This window comes from Chrysochloris asiatica, unplaced genomic scaffold (assembly GCF_000296735.1).
Source record: "Chrysochloris asiatica unplaced genomic scaffold, ChrAsi1.0 scaffold00124, whole genome shotgun sequence".
Lineage (NCBI taxonomy): Eukaryota > Metazoa > Chordata > Mammalia > Afrosoricida > Chrysochloridae > Chrysochloris > Chrysochloris asiatica.
The window spans coordinates 7850497-7865549 of record NW_006408642.1 but is presented as its reverse complement, the minus strand read 5'-3'; the positions used below and the strand labels follow the sequence as shown (position 1 = coordinate 7865549).

At 44.3% G+C, this 15053-nt stretch overlaps 1 protein-coding gene across 1 annotated transcript in view; it reads right to left on the bottom strand.

Moving 5' to 3' along the window:
* Positions 1 to 15053, bottom strand: part of CCDC12 (coiled-coil domain containing 12) — a 79350-nt gene that overhangs the window by 40381 nt on the left and 23916 nt on the right. The window contains exon 2 of the mRNA XM_006868805.1: positions 8731 to 8801. Within this exon, the coding sequence (XP_006868867.1) occupies positions 8731 to 8801 (71 nt within the window). The remainder of the gene's footprint in view (positions 1 to 8730; positions 8802 to 15053) is intronic.

Here is a 15053-nt window from a genome sequence, read left to right as displayed (position 1 = left end):
GTTTAGAACGCACCCTATTTTTATTTATTTATTTAAGGTTTTTTGTGTGTGAATTCAGTGATAGTTGACATGGTTGAACATCAGTTTTACACTCATTGTTTCATTGCAATGATTACTATCTCCTCCTTGCATCATCACAACAGCATTTGCTTCTATTCCCTGTTTTTTTTGTTGTTGTTGTTGTTTTTGGGGGGGGGGATGTACAGGCATGAGCGATGTCTGTCCACATTTCCCCAACAAAGGGTCACACTTTTACTTTCATACTACAGGTTCTCCATGAGGTCTTGTCCTGCTGCCCTTGACTGGAGGCAGTTCAGCGTGAACACTGAGGAGCAAATCCTACACTCCATTCAGGACAAATCAGAAGAGTTGGTGCCCAAAGGCTTCCCACTTGTCATCGGGGCTCAACCCAGGCTGACCTGGGAACCAAAGCAGCTGCCCCATCCATCTCCGCAAAGTTGAGGGAGCCAAGCCGTTCTCAGGAAAGTAGCCTCAGAGGTCATTCCCTTCCCCCACAGTGGAGGATATTATACTAGAGGATAAGGAACCTCTAGAACATGTTTCCAAAATCATTAGCATCCTGCTGAAGTCCCTTTACACTCTTGAGGAAAAGAATGGCCGGCCCCTTCCTGGGGTGAGCAGACTCTCTTGCATAACTCTCTGCAAGCCCCACTCTGGAGTGAGATCTATTCAGGTCTGGCCCCTCTGCTCTAAATTTGCTGAAGCCAGAAAGTTCACTTTTCTTTGGGAACATCAAAAGCAGAAGAACTCCAAACTAAGGCTGGGTTTCCTTGGCCCTGGGGAGGTCCTGGTGGGACAGCCTACCAAGTAGGGCACACTCAGAGGTCTACCTGACTGTGCCCTACATAGCCCATCCTGCCAAGTGAATGCCATGCCCTAGAACTAGTGCAGAGGGGAAAGCCAAGAACTGCGATCCTTTCCATGTGCTTGGCTCACCACCACAGCCTTCCCAGAAGGCTTCTGTCAACTGGCCAGTAGCCCTCACACTTGAGTGCACAGTAGAGGCCCCTGGGGATCTTTGAAAAGAATCCCAATGCAGGGCCCCTGACCAGAGCAGCTAATTCCAAAATTCTAGCTGTACTCCTGGTATGGCACTGTAGGATCAGCACTGGACTTCGAACCACAAGGCCCTCAGTTCAAACCCGCCAGCTGCTCCCTGGAAACCCTATATAGGACTACTATGAGTCGGGACCGACTGAACGGCACTTAAAACCAGCAAAAGGATGGGCCTAGCATGGGCACTTACTACAATCTCTTCCAGAAAGTCAAATGAGGACTCGGGTGAGGAGCCCAGCGGGAAGTGTCTAAAGCGGCAGGTCCTACCCACCTCAACTGAGTCCTTACAGCATGCAGGAAAGGACAATAAATTTTTACTTGCACAGAAAGCTTTCTCTTTCTCCCTCAGAAGTAGTGGGTGAGTTTGAACTGCCAACCTTGAAGTTAGCAAACCAGTGCTTATCCTACAGTGTTCCTAAGGCTATTATTATTATGTAGTTAGGTGCCATCGAGTCGGTACTGACTCACAGTGACCCTATACACAAGAGAATGAAGCACTGCCCAGTCCTGTGCCAACCTCACAATAGTTGCTACACTTGAACTCACTGCTACTGCCACTGTGCCAATCATCCCACTGGGGGTCTTCCACCTAGACTCTGACCTTCCACTTTACCAAGCCTGACTTATTTCTCCAGCAATTGTTCCCTCCTGATAATATATCCAAAGTTAAGAAAGATGGAGTCTGGCCATCCTGGCTTCCAAGGAGATGTCTACTTGTACTTCTTTCAACACAGATTTGTTTGTTCTTTTGGCAGTCCATAATACCTTTAATATTCTCCTCCAACACCATTACTCAAAATGCATTGAATTCTTCTAGGAGCTTCCTTATTCACTGTCCAACTTTCAAATGCATATGAGATTATTGAAAATATCACAGCTTGGGTCAGGTACACCTTAATCCTTTAAAGATGTCATGTGCAGCAGATTTGCCTACTGCCATATGTCATTTGGCGTCCTGGTGTGGAGCTGTGGATTAATGTGCCAGACTGTAGAGCCATTTGAACTGCAAGGTCAGTGGTTCAAACTCACCAGCTGCTCCTCGAAAATCCTATACAGGGTCTCTGTGGGTCGGAATCAACTCCACGGCACTTAACAACAACATATGTCATTTGATTTCTTGATTGCTGCCTTCCATGCATGTTAATGGTTGATCTGAGCAAAATGAAATATTTGACAACTTCAATCTTTTCTCCATTTATATGGATGTTATTTATTGGTCCAGTGGTGAGGAGTTTTGTTTTCTTTATATTGAGATGTAACCCTTACCAAAGGCTGTGGTCATTGATCTTTACCAGTATTTTAAGTTCCCTTCACTTTCAGCAAGCAAAGTTGTATCATCTGCATATCAGAGGTTGTTAATCAGTCTTCTTCAAATACCGATGCCACGTTGTATGTAATCCAGCTTCTCAGATTATTTGCTCAGCATACAGTATGGTGAAAGAATATAACACCTTTCCTAATTTTAAACCAGTTAGTGTTCCCTTGTTCTGTTTGAACAACTGCCTTTTAGTCTATGTACACGTTCCACATGAGCACCTTTCCTAATTTTAAACCAGTTAGTGTTCCCTTGTTCTGTCTGAACAACTGCTTTTTGGTCTGTGTACACGTTTCACATGAGCACACTTCTAAGTGTTCAGGAATACTCATTCTTCGCAATGTTGTTCAAAGCTTTGTCATGAGCCACATAATCGAAAGCCTTTGCATAGTCAATAAAGCCCAGGTAAACATCTTTCTGGTATTCTCTGCTTTCAGCCAAAAGCCATCTGACATCAGCAATGATATCCCTCATTCCACATCCTCTTCTGAATCTGGCTTGAACCTCTGACTATGGAAGTTCTCTGTCAATATATGGTTGCAGCTGTTTTTTAAATTATCTTTAGCAAAATTTTACTTGCATGCAATATTAATATTATTGTCCAATGATTCCCGCATTGTTGGGTCACTTCTCATTGCAATGGGCATAAATGTGAATTTCTTCTGATCAGTTGGCCAGGTAGCTGTATTCCAAATTTCTTGACATAGATTAGTGAGTGCTTCAAGTGCTGCATCATTTGTTGAAAGACTTCAATTTGTATTCTATCAATTCCCAGTGTCTTGTTCTTTGCCAATGCCTTTGTACTTCGTACTTCTTCCTTCCATATCATTGGCTCTTGAATATATGCTACCTCTTGAAGTGGTTGAATATCAAGCCATTTCTTTTTGGTAGAGTGACTCTGTGTATTCCTTCCATCTTTTTTTTTTTTTTTTTTCCCCTACCATCTTCTTTTGATGCTTTTTTATCATTCATTCAGCAATTTGCCCAAAGAATCCTTCAATATTGCCATCGAGGCTTGAATTTTTTCCTCTGTTCCCTCAGCTTGAGAAATGCTAAGCGAGTTCTTCCCTTTTGGTTTTCTAACTCTAAGTCCTTGCACATTTTGTTCTAATATTTTGTCTTCTAGAGTTGGCCTTTGAAGTTTTCTGTTCAGCTCTTTTATCTCCTCATTTCTTCCATTTGCTTTAGCATCTCTACTCTGGAGAGCAAGTTTCAGAGTCTCTTCTCATATCCATTTTGGTCTTTTCCTTGTTTCTTATCTTTTTTTTCAAGGTTTTATTGTGAATTATGTGATAGTTTACATGGGAGAACATTAGCTTTACATTCATCCTATCTTATTTCGTTTCATTGCAATGATTACAATCCTCTGTATGCATCATCAAACCTTTCTTATCTTCTTAATGACCTTTTGCTTTCTTCCTGTATGTTACTGATGTCATCCCACAACTCTTCTGGTCTTCGGTCTTTAGTGTCTAATGCATCACATCTGTTCCTCAGATAGTCTCTAAATTCTGTTGGGATATGTTCAAGGTCATATTTTGGCTCTTGTGGACTTGCTTTAATTTTCTTCAGCTTCAGTCTGAACTTGCATATGAGCAATTGGTGGTCTGTTCTACACTCTGCCCCTGACCTTGTTTTGGCTTATGATATGGAACTTTTCCAACGTCTCTTTCCGCAGATGTAGTCAATTTGATTTCTATGTATTTCACCTGGTGAGGTCCATGTGTATAGTCATCTTTTCTGGTGTTTAAAAATGGTATTTGCAAAATTCTATCATCTGATCTTTAGCATCGTTTGTATCACCAGGGCCATATTCTCCTGCAACTGGCCCTTCCTCTTTCTTTCTAGCCTTCACATTCCAATCACCAGTAATTATCAATACATCTTGATTTCAAGTTTGAGCAATTTCAGACCAAAGAAGTTGGAGGAATTCTTCAATTTCTGCTTCACTGGCTTTAGTGGTTGGTGCATAAATGTGACTAATAGATGTATTAACTGGTCTTCCTTGTAGGTGTATAAGTATTATCCTATCACAGACAGCATCGTACTTCAACAGATCTAGGTATGTTCTCTTTGATGACAAATGCAATGCTGTTCCTCTTCAATTTGTCATTCCCAGCCTAGTAAATCATGTGACTGACAGATTCAAAACGGCCAATGCCCATCCAGTTCAGCTCACTAATGCCTAGGATAGCGATGTTTATGCATTCCATTTCATTTTAGACAATGTCCAATTTTCCAAGATTCATATTTCATACATTCCACGTTCCAACTATTAACAGATGTTCACAGCTGTTTCTCTTCATTTTGAGTTGTGCCCCATCAGCAAATGTGGTCCCGAAGGCTTTATTCCATTTGTGGTATTGTAGTCAACTCTACTTGGAGGTGACCGCTCTTCCCCAGTTGCATTCTGAGCGCCTTCTAAACTGAGGGACTCATCTTCCAGCACTACATCTGACAATATTCTGGGGCTCTTCATCATGTTTCAACATTCAATATTCTGGTGCTGACAGTGCTCCACTGCTATTCATAAGGTTTTCAGTGACTAAACATAAAGAAAGTAGTCTGTCTCTCCTTCTTTCTAGCCTGTCTTAGTCTGGAAGCTCAGCTGAAACCTGTCCACTGTGGGTGACCCTGCTGGTAATTAAAATACAAAATAGCATAGCTTCCAGAATCACAGCACACGTAAGCCATCACAGTATGACACACTAACAGATGAGTGTTTCCTGATTAGGAAACAAGATGTAGTGAACACAGGCATTTCCTGCACATAACATGTGTATCTCATGTCTTTTGTACACAGAGTAATTGTGGTACCAGGTGTACAATGGTACAGTACATATACAACCTAAAATATGTCTTGATAGCTATACCATAGCTTATGTTACTAGCTTATGTATGTACTGTACTTTTTATGTAAAGCTTACTGTAAAATAGTACATGCTTCAACTTTTAGGTAGCAGCGTCCCATCTCGTGTATCATGTATCTCGAATGCCTTGCTGGTGGTGTGCCCAGGAGTCTATTTTTTGACTCACAGCGACCCTATAAAGGGTGTCCGAGGCTGTAAATCTTTATGGGAGCAGAAAGTCTCATCTTTCTCCCATGGATCACCTGATGGTATTGCTGACTTTGAGGTCAGCAGCCCAACACGTAATCCAGTACGTCACCAGGACTCCTTTTGAATGTTGTAGTGGTAACTCATTTTCTTTAGAAACTATTATTATGACATGCATCACGGCTCCCAAACACAGCAAAACCAGTGCTAGTGATAGAAGCAGCAAAGGACAATGATGTATTGATTTAAAGTGAAGCAAATGGTTACTAAATGAAAAAAAAAAGTTCTTAAATGACACGTAGGTGGAAAAACCAGTGAATGCCACTGTCCAAGATTTAGGCAAGTTGCACTAGATGATCACAATAATCCTTAAAAACAAAAAAAATTCTCCAAGATGATAAAGGATCGGCTCCACGGAAAGCTACATGGCTAATAACTATGAAAAGGGACCTATATCAGATACTAAGAAATTGATAGTGACGTGGATTATGGTTCAAACTAAAACTAATCTCTCTTAGCATGTTGCCGGTCACTGCTAAGGCATGAAGTTTGTTCAAGATGCTTAAAGAAAAAGCAGGATCAGACTATGATACGGTGTTTGCACAACGTCCAAATCAAATAATGTCCAGTTTCATAAACGCATCATGGACATTAAGCAATGCATGACTGTACTTGTTAACTGAAAAACACACAAGATATATATACAATGTGTGCGTGTTTCTAAACTTGACTTAAATGTTTCTGTCTTAGATGTTCCAATTCTGAAACCTGTTTTCTCCCATTCAACACCACATGTTTGAGATTCAATCACATGGTTCAACCTTCAAGTTCTACCCACCTACTAACCACTAACCCTTCTTTTTCTTTTAAGGAGGAGAAGGATCAGAGAAGGGGTCACTCAGCAAACAGAAGACAGTCTGGGCTCTAGCCAGTGACGAGGAACCAGAAAAAAAAACCACACACACACACAAAAGAAAACCAAAGGACCTAAGCAGTTACCACAGAATGGGATAACTGTGCAACCACCCACGCCCAAATCACACAAGTCTGGGTCACTTGGCAAAGGAGCAACTACCCACCTCCATTTCTCTGTCACCAGTGAGGGTCCCTAGAGTGCTTTGTGGCTAAGACCTGAGCTGGGAGGGTCTGTGAGGGTCTGGGCTCCACTAATTATCAGCACAAGCCTCTCAGCACAGTACCATCTCTGAGCCTAAGTGCTGTGGCAAGCACCCTATAAGGCTTGTATGAGGATGATATGAAGATGAAAATTCATACACACATGAACTTGAAAAACCTTGTTTCGTTTGAGGTCAGTTCCTGATTAAAAAGGCAGAGAGAAAGGGCCTGCACTCATACTATGAGGCTATGGGGTTAGCAAGGCCTGCTCCAGCACTGAGAACCAGCTTCCTCTGTGAAGCACTCCCTCCCCCATATAGCCCACCAAGGGCAGAGTTTCTCAGAGCATCAGGATACAGAGCTTCAAGTCACAGCAGGTGCCTGTGCAGGCCCTGTGCCTAAAAGAAACTGCTCAGGGTGGAGGAAATCAAGGCCACCTGTCAGAGGCAGCTATCTCTAACTACCCTTGTGGGCCTCATTCAGGGTTGGATATGAGAGGAGGGGCAAGAGGCTCCTCTCCTGGAAGCTTCCAGCATGGTAATCTTAGCCAGATGCGAATGTTCTTCACACCCTCCACAGTGGCTCCTGAAAAGGTTTCACAGGCATTTTGGACAAAAACCATAGCTGACGCTCTGTGTAGGTCATAGTCTTTAAGGCCTACATATAAGGTAGACTGCATATAAGAATCCCAAAGGAAGAATGTCCAAGTCCCACACAAATGCTGTATTTTGAAAACAAGCTGACTCAACTAGATGACAGCTTTTCACAAAATAAGATAACTACTCTATATGTATTACTGTGGGAAGAGAAGTGAGGAGGTGAGGAGAACACAGAGAGAAAAAGAAGATAGCCTTTAAACTGAGCAAATAATCTAAGAAACTGGATTACATGAAGAAGAACATGGCATCAGGATTGGAGGAAGACTAGTTAACCATCTGCGATATGCAGGTGATGCAATCGAGCTTGCTGAAGCGAAGAGGATTTAAAATACTTACTGATGAAGATCAAAGACCACAGCCTTTAGTATGGACTGCATCTCAATGTAAAGAAACAAAAATCCTCACAACTGGACCAATAAATAACACCATGATAAGTGGAGAAAAGAGTAAAGTGTCATGGCTTCATTTTGCTTGAATCCACTATTAACACTCATGGAAGCAGCAGTCATGAACTCAAATGACGTACTACATTGGGTAAATCTGCTGCACAAGACCTCTTTAAAGCAAAACTGTTTAAGAGCAAAGATGTCGGTTTGAGGACTAAAGTGCGCCTTACGCAAGCCATGGTATTTTCAATAGCTTCATATGCATGTCAAAGTTGGACAATGAATAAGGAAGAATACAGAATTGATGCATTTGAGTTATGGTGTTAGAGAAGAATATTAAAAGCACCATTAGCTGCTAGAACAAATATTTATGTTGGAAGAAATACAACCAGAATGCTCCTTAGAAGTCAGGATGGCAGGATTTCATCTCTCATACTTTGGACATATTATCAGGGGGGACCAGTCCCTGGGGAAGGACATAATGTTTGGTCAGCAAAAAAGCAGAAGACCCCCAACAGACGGAATGACACCGTTACAACAGCAGTGAACTCAAGATCAACAATGACTGTGAGGATGAAGCAGGGCCAGGCACTGTTTCATTCTGTTGTGCATAAAGTCACTATGAGTTGGAAACAACTCTCCAGCACCTAACAAAAACAACACGAAGACCGACTTGCTAAAGGGAAAGAAGATAGAGAAAGGAATTCCAGACTGCGAAGACCATGTAAACAGATGAAACGCTGTCCAAGAAAGGATGAGCAGCCAGGGTTGGTTTAAGAAAGACCAGAAGGAGCCCTGGTAGGACCTCCCTAATAAAGCTAGGAAAGAATCTGGACTTGATTTCACAGGCACTGTGGAACCACAACACAAACACTTTTCAAGACAAGTGACAAGATGTGAAGTGACGGCTAAAACAAAAATGGTGGCTAAGTGAGAGTTGGACAGCATTGGGGGAAAGAAGACAGGGAAGGCCCGATAGTGAGAAGTTGAGATCTTCGGGTAGAACAGGCAGTCATGCAGGAAAGAAGAAGGGGCAGGGAAGGACTTTGAACACAGAGATGGGAGGACTTAGAGATGAGCACAGCAGAGTGTTGCACACTCAGTCACACACTGGCCATTACCTGTGCTTCTCGCCCTCTTCCTCCTCCTCTTTTCTAAGATGCTTGGATTTTGGCTCCCCATCTTCCTTGTCCTGCAAAAGAAAAAGGATATCCACCTGCTCAGATGAGCATTTCTTCACTAATTAGGCTATGAGGGACTCAGGAGTGAGGTGCACCGCCTCCATGCAGGGCACATCTCCACTGCATCTGATGGTGCTCACTCCCCATCCCTCCCTGCCATGGTGAAATTAAACAAAAACAACACCATGACCCCAGCCCAGACCCATGAAAGGCCAATGCTGGCAGGCCACCAGCCACCTTCAGGGTTGCTGAATGGAGTTGCCCACTAAGCTGGGAGAGACTAGGGAAGAGCTCAGACCTTCTGACTCATTCCCTGGATCTCTCTAGTAAATACTTATTTGGTTCCTTTTAGGAGTAACATAAAGACGTTCTGGTAGCATAGTGGTTACAAGTTGGGCTACTAATCCTCAAGGTCAGCAGTTAGAAACTACCAACAGTTCTGCAGGAGAAAGATGAGGCTTTCTGCTCCTGTAATGGTTTACAGCCTCGGAAACCCTATCCAGGCTGGCTGAGTGGGAACCTACTCCACGGCACATAGCCACCAAACAGCACCAGGGGCAACATAAGGAATCCTGGTGAAACAGTGATGAAGTGATCAACTGCCAATCAAGAGGTCGTTGATTTCAACCCACCAGCTGCTCCAGAGGTATAAGATGAGGCAGTCTGCTTCTGTAATGATTACAGCCTTGGAAACATGTCCTAATGGGTTCCTGTGAATCAGAATCAGCTTGATGGCAGTGGGTGGGAGGAGTATCATAATAACTCAAACTCAGACCAGGTTTGTAACAAGACCCACTACCTGGGCCTTCGAGGTGCTGCAGGGGGCACAGAAAGGAGGATTAGTGTCAAGTTCATACGGGAAATTTTTCTTCTGAATCTGGTTCCCCCCAACCCTGGCTCCTGACCTCACCTCTCTTTAAGTCCAGAGATGCCATAATTATCTCACCCCTTTGAGTGTGCTTGCTCTCCAGTACCTACGAGGACCACAACAGAAGAGAATGACCATGCTGCTTCCACCTGGAGCAGAAAATGCAATTCTAGGCTTCCTCCTCTACTACATAATCACCGCTGTTTATTCATACCCACCCTGTGAACAAAACGACGCCGAGAACTTGTGCACATGTCAGGGTGTGCCCCCAATGCACGAAGAGTCAAGCCGAAAGACCTGCTGTAGGCCTTGGCAGCTAGGGTACTTGCTGCAGCGTTCATTCCTGGTGGCAACTTGCCACCTACACTCTCACTTGTGTGTGTTCCGCAGAGCCATTTGGAAGTTCCTTCCATGGGGAGCCTGTGGTTAAGGATGTAAGAGCAAGCTGGATGTAAGGACTAGCTTTCTGACAAGTTTGTTTATACCACCAACAACTGCCTCCCAGGAGTAGCACTTGCCACATCCCACCAGTGTTCACTGTGAATGGAGATCATGTGCTGAATAGTTACTTCTTGTTGTTGCTGTGTGCCGTCGAGTCGGTTCCGACCCATAGCGACCCTGCACAGGGTTTCCGAGGCTGTAAATCTTTACGGGAGAAGAAAGCCTCATCTTTCTCCTGCGGAACAGCTGGTAGTTTCGAACTGCTGACCTTGCGGTTCGCAGCCCGATTCGTAACCACTACGCTAGATGTAGTTAAGTGCTGTCAAGTCAATTCCGACCCATAGCGACCCTGTATACGGTTCCCAAGGAGCAGCTGGTGAGCTTGAGCCACTGACCTTACAGTTCAAATGACTTTGCAGTCTGATGCATTAGCCCACAGCGCCACACCAGGACTCCTAAATAGAGTGCTGAATAGAGATCCCCAAATCCAGGTTTGGGGCCTGGCCCAGAAACAGGGTTTCATGATTGAAGCAAGTCAAAATACACCCTGGATCCCTCAGTCCAGGTGAACTCAGTCTCATGGAGGCAAACCAAACAAACAAAAACCAACTCACTGTCACTGAGTCTATCCTGACTCATAGTGACCCTACATAGGGTTTCTGAGATTGTACATCTTTACAGGAGCAGACTGCAATGAGCAAGCCAGTGGCTACCCCACTGTGCCACCAGAGGCAAGGCAGCAGGAACAAAATAAGTGACCAAGTACAGCAGCTAAGAGAGATCAACATGGTTCTGGAGGGGTGGGGAAAGGAGGGAGAGAGGGACTTCCTACTCAAGGAGGGCAGAATCTGGGTGTTACAGGATGGGGAGACAGAAGTAGGAAGGGCATTCCCAGTGGGGAGCCCAGCTTGAGCCTGAAGAAAGTGTCTGCAGTAGCAGGCAGGATGAAGGAGAGCATGGGATCAGGCTGTCAAGGTCGGTGGAAGCCAATTACAAAGGATTCTAGTCAGTGTGCTTAAGCCAGAGGAGAGACTGGGGAGCGACTGGGGCAAGAACCAGAGAGGCATACAACTGGTTATGACCCAAGAGGGGAGGGAAAGCAGAACACAAACTTTTACCTGAGAAACAAGTTAGTACTCTCCAAATTGGTCCCAGGGCAGCATCCCTCCCTGACTAAATGCTAACCCATGAAACAATCCAGAAGTCTGGACATTCAAATAAAAACTCCTCTCCCCACTTGTTAGAGAGTAGACACTTGGGTGTTAACTTAGGTAACAGAAGGGGAAGGCAATATACAACAAAAGGGAGGATGACAGAAGAATGATGAAGGCAGGGAAGACAGGAGCAGGAGTGTACGAGTTAAAGGATACAAAGGTAAATAATATTATATACACAACCATGGAATGTGGCTAGACACATGGAGAGATACACATGGATAGTGCTGAATGGGTATGCAAAGGAAAGTGGAAACACACCCACAAATCTATAAAGGTTTAACAGCGAATACTTATACAAGAGCATTTACCATTGCTGCAAACAAATATCTACATGAATATGATGGAGCATATTAGAGGGAGACCAAATTATGGAAGCTTTTTCTTATTGTTGGTAAGTGCTGTAGAGTCGGTTCGGGCCCACAGAGACCCTGTATAGGGTTTCCAAGGAGCAGCTGGTGAGCTTGAACCGCTGACCTTGCTATTCAAACCAACTTTGCAGCCCAGCATATTAACCCATAGTGCCACACCAGGACTATATGCTGGGCCTGGGAGCTCAAGACCATGGTCAACTGTCATAACAGTCCTCAAAGACAATGTTCTACATCCTACTTTGGTGGGTAGTGACTGGGAGCGTAAAAGCTCATGAGAAGACATCTAAAATACAACTATGGTCTCAGTCTGCTCAGAGGAAAGACAAGTGATGGAAATTGAAGACACTTGGAAATAATTAGTCCAATGGACTAATGGAACACATGAACATCAGTGTATATGAGACCAGAAGAATGAGATGGTGCCTGGCTACCACTATCAACTGCTTTGAAAGGTAAGAGTGTACGAAAATATAGCACAAAACTCAGAATCATAAAAAAGTTCTGGTTTGCTGGTCAAACAGAAACTGGTGGAAACCCAAGACTATGACCCTTGGTCACCCTTCAGGTCTGGAAATGAACTCATCTTGAAGGTTCAATTTTCAGCCAGCCAACAGATAGGTATATAGCGGGAACAAAAACACTAGTGAGGTATGCACACCATAGAACGGTCTGGTGAAAAGAGATGGGGGTAAGAGTCTTATGATTCAATAGTGAGTAGTTGTAATCATGACTAACTGTGACTGTCACAACTGTAAAGGTCGAAATTCTGTAACAAAAACAGGGGAGTAGTTAATCTTACAGTCCAGAAACAGAGGCCCCTAGGACCATCAAGGAAGAAGAGCACAAGCAGAATACAGGACCTTATCCAGAGAGGCAGCAATACCAGAGATAGAGGCAGAGATGAGGACGTGGAGAGAGGGAGCAGGTGCTGGCGGCCAGGAAGCAGGCTTGCAGAATGTGCCCTTTGGTTGTTTAAATGATTATATATATTCATGAGTGTTTTTGTGTACATCTCCCCCCACTTAAAATTTTTTAAAAAGCAGGAATGGAAACAAATACTTTTGAATGATGATGCACGGAGGAGACTGTAATCATTGTAATGGAAGTACAGTGTAAAGCCGATGTTCTCCCATGTAAACTATCACTCAGTTCACAATAAAAAGTTAAAAAAAAAAAGAATGGTCTATTATTTGAGGTCACAAGGGCAGCATTTACTCAAAGACAAAATTCTGAAGGGTTGGGAAAGAAAGAGGAATGGAAATAAGAAAAACAGGGAAGGAGTGATGTTACATTGAGGAGAATGCAACTGAGAAGAAACAAAGCATACAATTTGTTGAATGTGAAACTGATGTTGTTGTTAAGTGCCGTCGAGTCAGTTCCGACCCATAGCGACCCTGTACAGGGTTTCCGAGGCTGTAAATACTTACGGGAGCAGAAAGCCTCATCTTTCTCCCGCTGAGCGGCTGGTAGTTTCGAACTGGTGGCCTTAAGGTTCACAGACCGATTCGTAACCACTACGCTACCAGAGCTCTCTGTAAACCTTCACTTAATTCACAACAAAAAGTTGTGTAAGGACCAAACTGATTTTATCTGATTTTGCCTACCTAGAAACTGCTTGACTAAACTCTAGTCAGGCTCAGGAAAGCATTTTAAATAGACAAGGCCTCAGTTATTAGTTCCCTCCAGAGGCAAGGTCAATCTCCATTCTGTACATTAGCCTGAACACGTACTCTAGCTCCAAGAAAATGATATATGTATAAATAGCCAGGCAGCTCATGGCCAGAGGCCAGATGTTTTCCTTTACCCTAGCCTAAGAACAAAGACCACCAGCCCTGACCAATTAAACTGTAACATATCATAGTTTGCCAATTGTTAACCAATCCAAAGATTGTAAAGCTGAGAAACCTGAGATGTTTGAAAATTCTATAAAAACTCTGCAGACAATGAATTCGGGGCTCTTTCCCTATTCCGAAATGTCGGATAAGGTTAGAGACCTGGCTCGAGCTTGATTAAACAACCCTTCCCTTATGTATTTGCATCGGTACACGGCTCCTGGGTGGTCTTTGGGGACCCTGAATTCTGGGCATAACAGTTGTTGTTGTTTGTTTTTTAGGAAAAAACAACATCCCCTCCCAAATGCCAGCCAGCCAACTCAGTACTGGTTAGAGGTAACTGCCTCTGGGGAGGGAGGGGGTGGAAGACTCCTTTCTTTGGTAAGGAACTGGGGGTGGCGGGGGTGGGGGTGGTGGTGGTAGGGAGGCATATAAAGGGCTCAGCTAGTCCAAAAGGGGATACCACTTCCTACCGGAAGGCTTCTTTCCTGGGAGCTCTATTAACCTGGGGAAAAAGAACAGGTGGGAGGAAGAGAGATCAGCCTTTGGGAGCAAGTCCTTAGCAAATACCATGCCCCTTCCAGCCCTTGAGCAAGGTTAAACTGAGTTGCTGCTGCTGCCATGGTTACCAATATGCCTCCACCCTTCTGGAGTCCCAGAAATACTCAAGTGCCTCAGCAAAGGCCAAGTTATTCATTAATAACCAAGAAAACACCCAACTATCTAACTAGCATCTTTTTTAGTGCTCAGCAGGCTGGTGGGCGAGGAACGGTGTTAGCTCTGCAGACAGCATGAGGTTAAGGATGACTCCAGCCTGAAGTGCTGTTCAAAGAAAAGGCTGAAGAAAGAGAAAGTCATACAACTGTACAGGAGCAGGCCACAAGTTCGGGTGTGAGGTGCACCCCAGTCTTCCCACTACACAGGGAATCACAGACAGACTAATAAGTATTCATGAGAAGGACAACAGCTTCTGGAGGACTCTGGCCTAGGTCACAAGGTGGGAAGTGGCATGGATCCCCACTGCCTAGGATGACAGCAAGCACAAGACACCTGAAAGACTCAAAGAACCTCAGAACCAGAGGGCTTGGCAGCCTCATTACAATCCAGGCCGTCAGTCCAACCCCAAGGAGACCTGGGAAATGGCCATTGCGGAAAGGAGATTGCCAAGGTCACTCAATCTGCCAGTGGGGGGCTGCAGGCCTCGTGATTCCGCCTGCGGTCTTGCCAAGGAGACAAGAGATAGCATTATCAACAGTGGGACTGAGTTTCTAAAAGCAGCTCTGATCTCAGCCGCCTTTCATGTGCTCCCCAGATCGCCAACCAGCCAGAGTCTAACCCCTGTGGAGACTTCAGCGGAATTCAGCAAAAGCCCTAGGGAACCTGGAGATACTGAGCCCACCCTGAGAGCCCTCCCTATACATGCACACCTTTTTCCCTTCCTTCCCAATTCCTACTCTCATTACTTCCCCTCTACTCCTTAAGCTCCCCACCAACTGAACCCCCATCTACCTTTCCACTCTAAAGAAGGCAGCTG